The 13,455-nt window shown below is 51.4% G+C and overlaps 1 protein-coding gene across 1 annotated transcript in view; it reads left to right on the top strand.

The window, feature by feature from the left end:
• Window positions 1–7,092: 7,092 nt before the first annotated feature.
• SORCS3 (sortilin related VPS10 domain containing receptor 3) overlaps window positions 7,093–13,455 on the top strand; it is a 576,395-nt gene continuing 570,032 nt past the window's right edge. Inside the window, exon 1 of the mRNA XM_060033570.1 lies at window positions 7,093–7,719. Coding sequence (XP_059889553.1) covers window positions 7,093–7,719 — 627 coding nt within the window. The remainder of the gene's footprint in view (window positions 7,720–13,455) is intronic.

Below are 13,455 nucleotides of genomic sequence, written 5' to 3'. Positions count from 1 at the left end.
CCTTTCCTTCCTCCTTTCCCTCTTTCCTCCACAAGAGTCAGACATACATCTTGGGCTGATGGCTTTCCCAGCCACCACTCCTGGCTCCCTCTCATTCCCCCTTACAGGGCATTTACCTTCATCCATTTCTTGTAGGTCTAATCCTGCTGTGGCGTGTGCTTCTTGTAAGACCTGGATTAACACACTTGCCTTAACAAAATACACTTCTGGTCTTTGTGGGTGAGGTCAGAACTTGGGCAAGAGGCTGATGTGGAAGCAAGTGTCCTCGTCCTTGTCTTTCTGTCTGAGGATTGTCTTTGAGATCCAGCAGGATGCAGCCTGTTCTGAGCCTGGGGACTTGTGCGCTGACCCAGGAGCATCTGGCAACACTGCCCACTCCTCCTTTGTAAAGCGCTCATTTCCCTTGCTTCCGTGATGCCACACTCTGTGGATTCCCCTCCAACCTCTCAAGCTGCCCTTTCTCAGGCTCATCTGTTTGTTCTCCTGGCTCATCCTCTCACCAAAGTCAAGGGTCTCAGTTGGAAGCTTTCCTTTTCCATGCTGTCTTGAAGAGACCACCTTTTCTTTAAGAAATGCAGCATTGCTTTTAGAGCAATAGGGAGAAGAATAAAACAAAATCCTGTTTTCCTCCAAACCTTATTTTCCAATTGCATTCACCTCATTCGATTTTTTGGCCCTGCTTTTCTTTTGGAGACACGAGTGTGAGGAAAATGTTGACAAAGTTGCTGATGACTTTCAGTAGCTTAATGAGTATGTGCTTTCGTGGAGGTTGTTCATTTTCCACTGTTGACTTTACTTCTTCAAGCCTGAACTTGCTGCTTGTATGCAGGCCTGGAATTCAATGACCACAGTTTTCTCTTCCTTGCTAGGGGGCGCCATTTAAAGACAAGGACGCCCCCAACCAAATCACCAGTCTCTTCTCAAACTGCTAGGCATGTTGTGGGAGCCACATGCCCAGTGAGTACCGCCTACCAGCGTTAGTCCTCATGGTGTGTGCTTGGGTGGGAAGACAGGTGATGCAGCAGAAAGAACACTGGCTTTAGAGCCAGATAGGCCTGAATACAAATATTGTCTAGGACGTGTTATGTGATGCAGGGCAGGAAGACAGTAGAGACCACTGTGCAAGAGTTTAGCTGTAATGTCAGACAGATCTGGATTCAAACCCCCGGTTCTGTCGCTCACAAGCTGTGCAACCCAACCTCTCTGAATCAACGTTTCCTCATCTGTAAAATGGGCGCAAAGTGCTGGCCTCCACAAGACTGGTAAGGAGAGTGAGAACATTTATAGCCAAACTCATATAGCAACTTATTGATACCACACTTCGTTCAACTGCTTTATGTACATTAACTCATTGAACCTTCTCTATCACCCTATCAGTAAGGCTTTACACCATCCCTATTTACAGATGAGGAATAGAAGTGCAGAGAGGTTAAGTAGTTTGTCCGAGATCACACAGTTGGTGGTTGGTATGGTTGGAATGTGAATACAGAAATTTAGTTCCCAAGTCGAACTCTTAATCATTCTGCTGGAATGCCGATGGGTCCTTACCACACATCTGATCCAGAGTTACCGCTCAGTATATGTTGACACTCATCATTATCATCACCACGATCACCTCCTCATCACTGCTTCACTTGTATACATTTCTGCTTCTCAGTGTATTGATTGGAACCAAGAAAACCTATTTTGTCAGAATTAAATGAAGCAGTGGGCATAGAAGACTTAGAGCCTGACGTAAAGAAAGCCCTTGCTAAATGTCAGTTTTCAGGTTGTTCTTTCTTGCCTTCTCTCCTCTGCTTTTCTTCTTTCTCCTCCACTTTTCCTCATCATAAATTCTTTGGTGGCTTTTGGGGCAAGATTCTTAATGTTACTGCCTACACCTGAGACTGCTGGGCAGATGGTCACCTGTGGTAGGGAATAGCATCAATCAAATATTAGAGCTTTTGCTTCTCTAGAAAGTGCACGTATGTTAAAAAGAACAGATGATTAGCAGTTGCAGCGGAAGTAGTATTATTTACATTCACCTGTTTCATCTTTGATTGCGCATTTATTGAGGGTCAGTGCTGTGCCAGAGACTGGGCCAGGTGCTGATACAGCATTCAGCAAATGGACACTTCTTGCTTTCATGAACAGACAGTAGTAGGAAGTCCTGATTTCAGTGGTCTTCTAACTGCTTTTGTCTGCATTTCGGGTTTTGTTTTATAATCATTTGCCTCTGTAGAAATTCAGAGAGTTACAATGTGGACTGTTGTTTTGATGTTAATCAATTCATTAATTTCCTATTTAGTTCTAAAAAGGATATGAAGTGGTTTATCAACAATGCACAGACATAGTGTGACTAAAGAGTATCAAACAAGAAAAACAAACAGTATTTAGTAAAAGGGGAGCAGAGGGTAAAGATCTTCTTCTGAAGACTGTTACAGCAAGTGAATGTGGTACTCAGCTTGACTGTCAAGACGTGAGAAGACACAGCCAGTTTTAAGAAAGTCTTTAAGATAGGATGTCAGCTCCACAGGAGAAATCCAAGTTTTTCCTGGCTCTAAGTTTTATGAGGAATTTGTCTTTAGAGCCTCATACGACTGCTGAACATGTTATAAAATATGAGAAACAGGCGTAATTGGAATGCTTCCCTGTACGTGCCGGCTATGGGTACTGATGGCAAGATACCTATTAGATTATTAACGGATTGGGAGAGTGTGTGTGCACGTGCACACGTGTGTTCGTGACATCAGGGAGAAAAAGTAAAGTTTCCCCAAGCATTATTTCACTGTGATGGTTAAAAAAAATAAAAACTGAAAGAAGCCATATTAAGGCGACATTTTTCTCCAGTTGTTTGTAACAGGCATAGACACCCAGAGGGAAAATGCATTCTCAGTGAGGCCTTCTTTGTTCTCCCCACTGGGACTGGGTGAAGGCTAATCTTAGCTCTCAACCTGCCTTTCCCAGTTGAAGTAGGCATTATGCCAGCAAAGGAAATGGGAGCCCATTCTAACCCTAGCCCTGTCTTTTAAATTCTAAATCAATATTGGACAGCTCCCATCTTAGAGCAGGAAGACAAAGAATTTGGTGATGATGATAATGAAGACGATGACGACCCTGGTGGTGATAATAATGGATACAGTGTCAGGTACTATGGGATAGTGGGGGCAGGATTCTTGGAAGAGCTGGCATTTAAATCAGACCAGAATGGAAATTGTGTCGGAGGACAGATTACAGGCTTAAGAAATACAGTAAGCAAGTTCATGGAGGTGAGAGTGCATGGAATCTTGGACACCATTCTGAGAAGTTTGGAGTTCATGGACGATAGTTGGTAATGAAGAGTTTTGAGGAGGGCAATCCACGACATAATCTTCCTTGTGTTTAAAAGGCTCTTCCTGCCAACAGTGTGGAGCTGTGCTCTCTAAAGCAATAGCCATTAGCCACCTTATTGAGCACTTGAAATGTAGCTAGTCCGAATTGAGATGCGCTGTAAGTGTAAAATACACACTGGATTTTGAAGACTTAGTACAAAAATATGTAAAAATACTTCAATTTTTATGTCGATTACAAGTTGAAATGAAAATATTTTGGATATATTCAGTTCCGTAAAGTATATTATGAACATTGATTTCATTAGTTTCTTTTTACTTTTTAAAATAAGGCTACTCGAATATTTTAAATTACCTACGTGGCTCACATTATATTTCTACTGGACAGCGCAGGTGGACAATGGGGAGGTCGGCTTGGTGAAGCAAAGAACTGAAGATAGGCATCTATAGCAAAGCCCTAGACCAGAGATGATGAGGGTCAGTTGTAAGGCAGTGACGCTGGGAATAGACAGGAGAGGACAGGTAAAAACGCTTTTTAAATAGGACTTGACACTGATTTTCCTGGATGTGGGGATTAAAAGAGGGAGGACTTAAGGTTGCATGTTAAATGTCTAGTCTGCCTAACTGAGGTGTTGGAGGATGGTTTTTAGAACTTGATGCGGATGGCTTTCAACAGGGATATGCAATGGGGAATTCGGATGTGAAGCTCACAAGAGAGGACACAGTGGGGTTGTAGATTCAGGAGTCACCAGCAAGAGGTGATAGTTGAAGAAGCACAGAAACGGGTGAGAACATGGGGTTTACTCATGGAGAGAAGGTAAGATGAGAGCCAGGCACAGAGGACTGCACAGAGGTTGGGGCTCCGAATTTAGGATGTGGAAGAAAGAAGAGAGGCTGGTGAACTTGACTAAGGATGGTCAGGGAGAACCCAGGAGACCCTGATGACATGTAGACCAAGGGAGATCTTTCCAAATGGAACACGTTTACAAATGCAGGAGGCAGAAGCTGTTGGGCCCACTGTCTCAGGGAGCCACTGGCGGTGTTTGTTGGGACAGGCCTTTGATGAGTCACCTGAAGACAGATGTCAGATTGCAGAAAATCAAGACTGAAGATAGCAGGAGGATGTGCTAATGGATGGAAAAAGCTAAGAGGGGGAACTGGTGCAGGAAACTACGTGAAAATGTTGCACCTAGAGTCTTTCATCCATTTTTTCCCCAAACAAATATTTTATAGCCACATATCCATAAGTCCATCTCTAGGATCTGACCTTTCCGTGAGCTCTGTCTGGGTAGGGCTTCCTGCAAGTGGGAGAGAGAGAAGGGAGACCCCAGCCTTGCTCTTGCAGACAACTGCCCTCTGGGGGTCTGCAGGGAGCTTGGACACCATACCTCCACTGTGGGCTTGGGGCTTAGGAGGCCGTACCTTCCCCGGCTGTATGAGCCTCCCGTCCGGGAGCCCTGCCTAAGGGTCCAGACCCAGACCTTATACTCTGGCATCTACCAGCTCTGCTCAGAGCCCAAGCCGAGTGGAGGCTTCGCATCCCTCCCCAAGCCCCGAGCTTCGGCTTGGGCTGCAGCGCCGGGCCTTACCCGGCAGGGGCGCTGGGAACCCGCGGATGGCCGGCTCCCTTCTAGCGTCTGATCCCGCGCCCACCTCAGCCTTCAGCGCTGGAACTTTTCTCCGGGCGAGTGGAAAAGCAAGTTCACGAGGGTGGGGCTCCTGGGAACCGCAGGTGGTCTACCTCCTTGGCAGGCTCAGATTCCCAGGCACCTTCTCTGCTTCCCGCATCCCTCTTGGCCCTCCCCTGGCGCTCGTTTGCCTCTTCTTTGCTCTCCCCTTTCTTTTTGCATCAATATCTCGCCTTCTCTCCACCACTTCATTATCTCCCGGCTGGTCTCCCGCTCCCTTTTCTCTTTCTCTAGCTCCCCCTTTGCCCACCCCCCCCCCCCGCCCCGCCTTAAACCTTCGCTCCACCTTTCTTTTCTTCCCTCTCCTTGCATTTCCCTCCCTCTCCCTCTGCTTTAACCATCTCCCACAAGGGAACTCTTCTGTCTAATCCAGAAGGGGAGGCCTTCACTCTCTCCAAGCTCCCTTCCTCCAACCTCCTGCTTTCTTAGCAGTCCCTACTCCAGCTCCACGCGCCTAGGCCTTTTCAACCCCTAGAAATCCCGGGAGCTCCGCGGTGGCAGCGGCGGCAGCTGCACTACTTGCTTGTCCTCCTTGCCGGGGGGTGGGGGGGGGCTGTAAACTGCATCTCGAGGCTGTCTTTGGGTTTAGCTTCCTCTCTCCAGCTCACCCAAAGTTTTCCTTTTCCTATGGGCACGAACGGTCCCAGCCCAGGCTGAGTTCCACGCACTCTGGCTCCGCTTCTGCAGCAGGGCACAGTGCGAACTGTTCATCAGGCCTGCGTGGCGCTGGGCCGGGGACCTTCAAGTGGCAGCCTGACACTTTGAACGAACTGAGCCCTTTCAGAGATTAATCTAAGGAGATGAGGGAGCAACCTCAAAATCGCAGGCGAAAGATGGGGGCTAGATCCTCCCGGTGGGAGAGACCCCTCTCGGCTACTCTCTTTCCTCAGCTCCGGGGCCGGCGCCTCCTAGTTCTATCCTCTAGCCCCTCGGGAGGCTCCGGGAACAACCCGGTTACGTCCGCTAGCGCTGGGGGACTATGGGTGCGCGGGGCGCCAGGAGGAGCGGGCTGTGCAGAACCGCCTGCCTGGCCTCGGTCTCAATCTTGCTTTTCAGACGACTCGCAGGTTCCTGGAAATGCAAACACAGCCCGTGCCTGATCCATGCTCGCCCACAGCCCGAGCGCACCCCTCCCTGCCTCACATCCCGTCGTTCACACTAACACGCACACATACGCGTGTGCAAACGCGCACGCACAGAGCTGCGCGCCCCCGCACACCCAGGCGCCCTTGGCTCAGCCAAGTACCCCCACCCTGGGCGCCCGCTGGCCCGCCAGCCTCGGGCGCACCCCTCGCCCCCCCTCACGCACGCGCACGCATGCACTCCCCGAGCCCCCGCACCGGGCGGAGGCACGCGGTGGGTGGGGGGGGGTGCGGAAGGGACAGGCCAGGGACCTGGGAGCGGAGTTCCCCAGTCCATCCCGCGCTCGCCTTCCGCCAACTGCGTTCCTGCGCGAAGGCTCCGGGCTCCCCTTTGGCTCCCCAACCCGAAGAGTTGGCGCTGAAAACACTTAACCCTCCTCCTCCTCCCTCGAGGCCCCCCAACCCTCCCTGCGCGCCATCTCCCACCCCCACAAAAGGCCCGGACGGTAACCCCCTAAACGCGGCCAGAAGCGGCTCCTAACTCTTCGCTGGGAGCAGGCTGGAGGCTGGGTTTTAGAGAGACCCTGGATTGGGGTCCGTCGCCAGCCACTCCTCCTGGATTGGGCTTCATTTTCATATTTTAAAAGAGGATTTTCGTATTCCCTTTGAATACTCCTTCTGAAAAAATTTCTGGAGGAGCTCGGTGGGAAAGATTTTGCGGGAATCTTGTTTTAAGAAAAAAAAAAAGCACCGAAGGGGCATTTCTTAATTTTTCTCGGGTTTTGGAATCGCCCCGTGGAGGAGACAGCAAGCCATCAAGAGCCGGGAAGGAAGAGTGGAGAGGACCAGCAAGGCGCACCAGGCCGAGCCACCTCCTTCCCGGCCGCCCCCTCCGCTCTCCCCCGACACACACTCGCTTGCTTGCTTACCGGCGCCTGCACACCCCCCACGCCGACCCGCACCTCGGGCGGGCGCCACACACTCGGCAGCCCGAGCCGCGGCAGCCGCAGCGGGATGGAGGCGGCGCGCACGGAGCGCCCCGCAGGCTGGCCCCGGGCGCCCTTCGCCCGGACCGGGCTCCTGCTCCTGTCGACCTGGGTCCTGGCCGGCGCTGAGATCACTTGGGACGCAACGGGCGGTCCTGGGCGCCTCGCGGCTCTGGCTTCGCGGTCCCCGGCGCTACCTCCTCTCTCGCTGCGGGCAGTGGCAAGCCAGTGGCCGGAGGAGCTGGCGAGTGTACGGAGAGGCGCCGCACTGGGGCGCCGGCCGGGACCAGAGCCACTGCCCCAGCCAGGCGGAGGCAGCGGCAGAAAGAAGCAGGGAGAAGCCGGAGGGCTGTTGCCGGCAGGCGCGCAGTGGGGACGGGGCATCTCGGCTCCTGGCAAGCCTGGCGGTACAAGGAGGAGTCGCCGGGCGCAGTCCCCCAGTGCCCTGGAACGCGGAGACACCCAGGCTACTGTCTTAGCCGATGGTTCCAAAGGAAGCCGGTCTCTGGCCAAGGGTCTCCGGGAGGAGGTGAAGGCACCACGGGCTGGGGGGTCGGCGGCCGAAGAGCTCCGGCTACCCAGCACCTCGTTCGCGCTGACCGGGGACTCGGCCCACAACCAAGCCATGGTGCACTGGTCGGGACACAACAGCAGCGTGAGTACCCACCCGGCGGCGGATCTCTCTGCCGAAAGCGAGGGAAAATGGGGGGGGGGGGGCGGGAACGACGGGCAGATAGTTGCTCTTGGTCTAGGTGGAGGCAGGGGCAGGGGGGCTCCTCGACTTTTAGACAGACTGGTTCATCCCTCTTTCCCCACACCCCCAACAGGTTAGTGGAGTTTGTTGTAAGACAGCCTGTGCTTTTGTTTACCGGAGACCCTAGGATTGGGGCCGCCCGGAGGGGAGAGGAAGAAGAGGTCCTTTACGGGATCAGTGCCCACTTTCTCTGGTACTTGGCTTGGAGAGTCAGTTTTCCTGTCGTGGGTGTGTGTGAATTCTTGGGTGAGGACACATTGATTTGGGGAAAGAACCGCTGGATAGACTGACGGGTTTCTGCGACTGCCCGGGCTTCCCCCCTTTCCCCTCCAATCACGCGAAGGAAAGCCAGGAGGCTGAGGCCACTCGGACTCTGGTACTCCTGTCCCCCGGGCTAGGATGCTGCCTCGGGCTCCAGGCGCACTTTCTCCCAGCCTTAGGGGAGGCTGGGCCTTCAGGCAACACTGATTCCCCCTTCAAAACCCAGGCAGCATACAGCTGATTCACTTTGTTAGTTATACAGGAGAAACTAACACAACACTGTAAAGCAATTATATTCCAATAAAGATGTTAAGAATAAAAAAGAATAAAAAACCCAGGCAGCTGCCCCGAAAAGCTATAGGAGGGGCAGAAAAAAAAGTTTAAAGTGTGAAGTGAAATTCAACACCCGTCCTGCACCCCTCGTTCTCACGCATGCACAAGCACACGTAAGTCGCTGAGCAAAATACTTGCCCCGGCCGCTGAGTCCTGCAACGACAAACTCGCCAAGTGGAGTTGGGTCCCGGTGCTTTCTGTGCACCTCTCCACGCCTCTCTCTCCGCTGCCAGGTTAACCTGGAAGCTGCTGTTCGAGAGGTGGCGCCCTGGAGTCCACGCCGGCGGCTCCGGCGCCCGCGGCCAGGCACCGGGCGCAGAGTACCGTCTGCGTAGCCCGCAGCTCGGGCCGGAGGAGCTCCCCACCCTACCCCCCAGCTGGCAGCCAGCGCGTGCAGTCCAGCCCAGGATCCGCGGGGGATGGCCCTCGGGGAAGAGAGGGGACGGCCTCCGACGATTTACTCCACTCCCCTGCCTTCCTCGGCCCCCACTTCAGCCAGTCCTGCAAAAATCCTTTCCTCATCTCTGGCTCTGAGGATCAGATCAGAGCCCGGCACTGGGCAGAGTCTGGAGGATGACAGATGTCTGTACTGGCAGCTTTGGGGAACTCATTTGATGGGAAAGCACAGCCCCCGCTCCCTTTATATTTCTCTTCATGACTGACATTAAAGATTTCCCTGGGAAATTTTGGCCTTATTTTAACGGGGCCTGGGGGGTGTCACGGGGGTGAGTGGTGAATAACAGGAAAGCCAGAAGTCCGCAGAGAGCAGCACATCAGCAATACCGAGCACAGATTTCCTGGTTCTTACTGACACACAGCACCACGTAGGCAGCCCAGCCTGGGTTGGAAGCATTTGGGCAGTGCAGCTTACCAGCAGCGTCGTGGCTGACTCTACCTGCCTCCAGTGAAGGCCCCCCATAGCTTCGCAGTGGACAGCTCTGGACTTGGGCGGTGGGCAACGTGTGCCTTTGGAGGGATGGGTGATTGAGGACTTACAAGTCCCGGAAGGACTGTGTGTGTGTGTGTGTGTGTGTGGAGAGAGAGAGAGAGAGAGGGAGAGAGAGGTAATTCTCTGACCGCAGGGATTGTGATTCTCAACTTCCTTCTAGTTTGATAGTGAGGAATTGTGTGTATGTGTGTTATTTTGTTCGTGTTCTTACTCCACGAGGAGGATGGACAGGATGTGTGGAAGTAAATGTACCCCTAGGAGAAGGAGGAGGTGATATCTTCACATATCTGTGATTTTAACACTGCCACATTTGGACAATATAAATTCACTCTGTCTAAAGAGTTTTTTTATGTTTTTGCTTTTATTTTAAGGTTCATTTTCGTGTGTTGACAAACTCCCCGAAGATGGGAAGTTAAAGAGTGCTTTCTGCAAGTAGTGATTAAATGTGCATGGCTTTCTCTGCCCATCTTCAAGGCAGTTACACAGCAGAGGAAGTGAGGGGGCCAGTTTCGCCCGATACCCCCCAGGGAGATGGCTCTTCAGTTAAAAGGGGGTGCAGAGGGCCTGAGGAGTGGATCAGTTGGCCTTGGGGTCCTTAGTGACAGTGATACGATTTGGGCAGTTCATTAATAGCTCCTCAGGGATTCATTGGTTGTGCTTACGGCCAGTCTTACTGTCCAAGCAAAGGACAAGGCAGCACAGGTGAGTGCAGGGACCCTGTGGTGTCTACTCTCTCTGGTCCAGAGAGTTACTGCCTCTTTAGCTTTTGGGCTGGACCTGCCTCTTTTGATGATGCTTCACAGGCAATTCCAGCGAGAAGGGCTTCTTTGAGTGTACGTCTGTGCTGCTCTGCGGAAGACAAGGAAACAGGTTAACATGGGCCTGCCTTTGAGAGACTTTAAGGAAACAACCCTGGGGGAGGAGCTAGGAAACCAGTTTCTGCAACATTACCCAGTTGGTTTCTTTCTCCCCTCCTCCTTTCCTGAGGACAGCAAAAGAAGGCGCTGTTAAAATAAAGCCAGGGGGCTTCCCTGGTGGCGCAGTGGTTGAGAGTCCGCCTGCCGATGCAGGGGACACGGGTTCGTGCCCCGGTCCGGGAGGATCCCACATGCCGCCGAGCGGCTGGGCCCGTGAGCCATGGCCGCTGAGCCTGCGCGTCCAGAGCCTGTGCTCCGCAATGGGAGAGGCCACAACAGTGAGAGGTCCGCGTACTGCAAAAGATTAATAAGTAAATAAAAATAAAGCCAGGGTGAGGAGTGATGCAGATGATGTTCCTTCTGGAAGTTCCCTTTATCGTTGGTTTCAAAGTGGTTGGAGATGTCCCCAAGGCAGAGAACATGGGTCCTTGCACCAAGCTCTTTTGACATGAAAAGAGAATTCCATCTTCCCTTCTGACATAAAGGGTGTTAAACATGTCCTTCTCTGGGAAGGCCACCAGTTTAATTGTTAACACATTGTGAGGCTTCCTGCTCTCCCTCCAAGTGCCTCTGGTGGACCTCATTCTTGGCGTGAGGTCCTTTTTGGGGAGAGTTTCCAGTTACCCCGTATAATGGAAAATTGAACTCCACTCTGGCTGTTTGCGTTCAGCCATAAGGAAGTGGACATGCAAGGGAGGCACCTCCACCCCACACTATGTGCCCTGCATGTGCCCAGGGGCTGAGAGTCTCATTCTAGGCTTGAGTCACATATTCACTTTGGTCCCAGGAGTGGGGTGGGATAGCTTGGAGGGCAATGGGGAGGCGCCCAGCAGGCTTGAGCCAGGAGGGGATGGAGTCTGTGTCCCCCTCTGACCTTTCTTGCCCTGCCACGTGTTTCGGGGGAGAGGTGAGTGGGCTTGAGTTTGGAGCCTGTACTCTGCCTTATCCATTGGGCCACCGGGGCTGATTGGAGCCTATATTCTGGAAGAGCAATTTGCCTTTCTCTCTGGTTGTCTCCAGCTGAGATCCTGGTGATTGATGGGCTAGAGAGTGTTTCACAAACACCCAAAGGGAGTCCAGACCCTGTGGTTGACAGGGACACAGAAAAACACATCATTCTGCTCTTCTCCTTCAAAAGAAGAAAGGCGCCTCCTTGCTTGGTCAGTGAGTTGGCAAATGGCTCTGGAGAGTGGAAAGCTGTGAAGACAACAGCCCACTTTCTGGGCCCCCTCGGCATTGTAAGCCTTGATGGGGATCCCCTGTTCTGGTGCTGAGGTGAGAGTGCTGCACCCTCCCATAGATTGATCCCTGATGCCTTTCCTGCAGCTCATTCCCAGAGACAGCGATTTGCAGGCTGCTACCCCTGCAGTGTGTCTGGTTGGAAGGACTTGCCAGATAATACTCAATTCATGTGCCCAACTCTGCACCTTGGTGAAGAGAAACAGGGAGATGCTGATAACCCGGCATCCTTACGCTGCTAGCAGGGGGAACGCACAGACTCTCCCAGGCACGATTTCATACCCTTAACTAATTCAGCTGGACGGTGTTCTAAAATATTTACTCTTAATGTGCAAAATAGTGACAGATTTGATCAGATTAATTGTGTTTCACTCACTGGAGCATCTAATTGTGGCTCCCAAACAGATTTTTCAAATAGCTTTTGGCTGGGTTGTCTAACCTCGTCCCCGCTCTCAGTCCCCGTGTCACGATGTCTTAATGCATTTTGCCTTCTCAGAGGCTTAATAAAGAAGCCTGCCACAAGCTCCATATCAAAAAAACAAACAACCCGATCCAGAAATGGGGAGAAGACCTAAATAGACATTTCTCCAAAGAAGACATACAGACTGCCAACAAACACATGAAAGAATGCTCAGCATCATTAATCATTAGAGAAATGCAAATCAAAGCTACAATGAGGAATCACCTCACACCAGTCAGAATGGCCGTCATCAAAAAATCTACAAACAATAAATGCTAGAGAGGGTGTGGAGAAAAGGGAGCCCTCTTGCACTGTTGGTGGGAATGTAAATTGATACAGCCACTATGGAGAACAGTATGGAGGTTCCTTAAAAAACTAAAAATAAAAAACCATACGACCCAGCAATCCCACTACTGGGTATATACCCAGAGAAAACCATAATTCAAAAAGAGTCATGTACCACAATGTTCATTGCAGCTCTATCTACAGTAGCCAGGACATGGAAGCAACCTAAGTGTCCATCAACAGATGAATGGATAAAGAAGATGTGGCACATGTATACAATGGAATATTAGCCATAAAAAGAAACGAAATTGAGTTATTTGTAGTGAGGTGGATGGACCTAGAGTCTGTCATACAGAGTGAAGTCAGAAAGAGAAAAACAAATACCGTGTGCTACCACATATATATGGAATCTAAAAAAAAAAAAGGTTCTGAAGAACCTAGGGGCAGGACAGGAATAACAACACAGACGTAGAGAATGGACTTGAGCACACAGGGAGGGGGAAGGGACGAAGCTGGAATGAAGTGAGAGAGTGGCATGGACATATATACACTACCAAATGTAAAATAGATAGCTAGTGGGAAGCAGCCACATAGCACAGGGAGATCAGCTCGGTGCTTTGTGACCACCTAGAGGGGTGGGATAGGGAGGGTGGGAGGAGGACGCAAGAGGGAGGAGATATGGGGATATATGTATATGTATAGCTGGTTCACTTTGTTACAAAGCAGAAACTAACACACCCTTGTAAAGCAATTATACTCCAATAAAGATGTTAAAAAAAAAAAAAGCCTGCCACAGAAGCTGTTCTTCAGGGGTTTGCCAAAAAGAATCTGTTTTTAATTAATATCACAAGGGGAGCCACCTCAGTGGAGATGTAGCTGGGAAATGCAGGGGACGTAACAGCAGTAACTGCCCCTGGTCACCGTAGGCCGGGGGTGGTGAGTGGAGGGGCCGCACGCCGGCTGTTTGTCTGCTCTGCCTTTTCTCTGATGGCCCGGTTACAGGGAGTGATTTGCTTCTCAGATCCTGCAGTGATTTCCAAGGTAAGCAGAAGTTGCAAACTCCTTAATTGGGAGGCCCAATTTAATGATGGCAGAAATGCAGCGGTTGGAACTCGCTTTGTAGTTGGCAGAGAAGGAACGCGGGAAGTGGCTTCTCAGATTGTGTTGGATTTAAGGGAAGGGAGTTGTGTGGC

The sequence above is a fragment of the Delphinus delphis genome, chromosome 16, assembly GCF_949987515.2.
Source record: "Delphinus delphis chromosome 16, mDelDel1.2, whole genome shotgun sequence".
NCBI lineage: Eukaryota > Metazoa > Chordata > Mammalia > Artiodactyla > Delphinidae > Delphinus > Delphinus delphis.
This window is presented reverse-complemented; position numbering and strand designations above follow the sequence as displayed.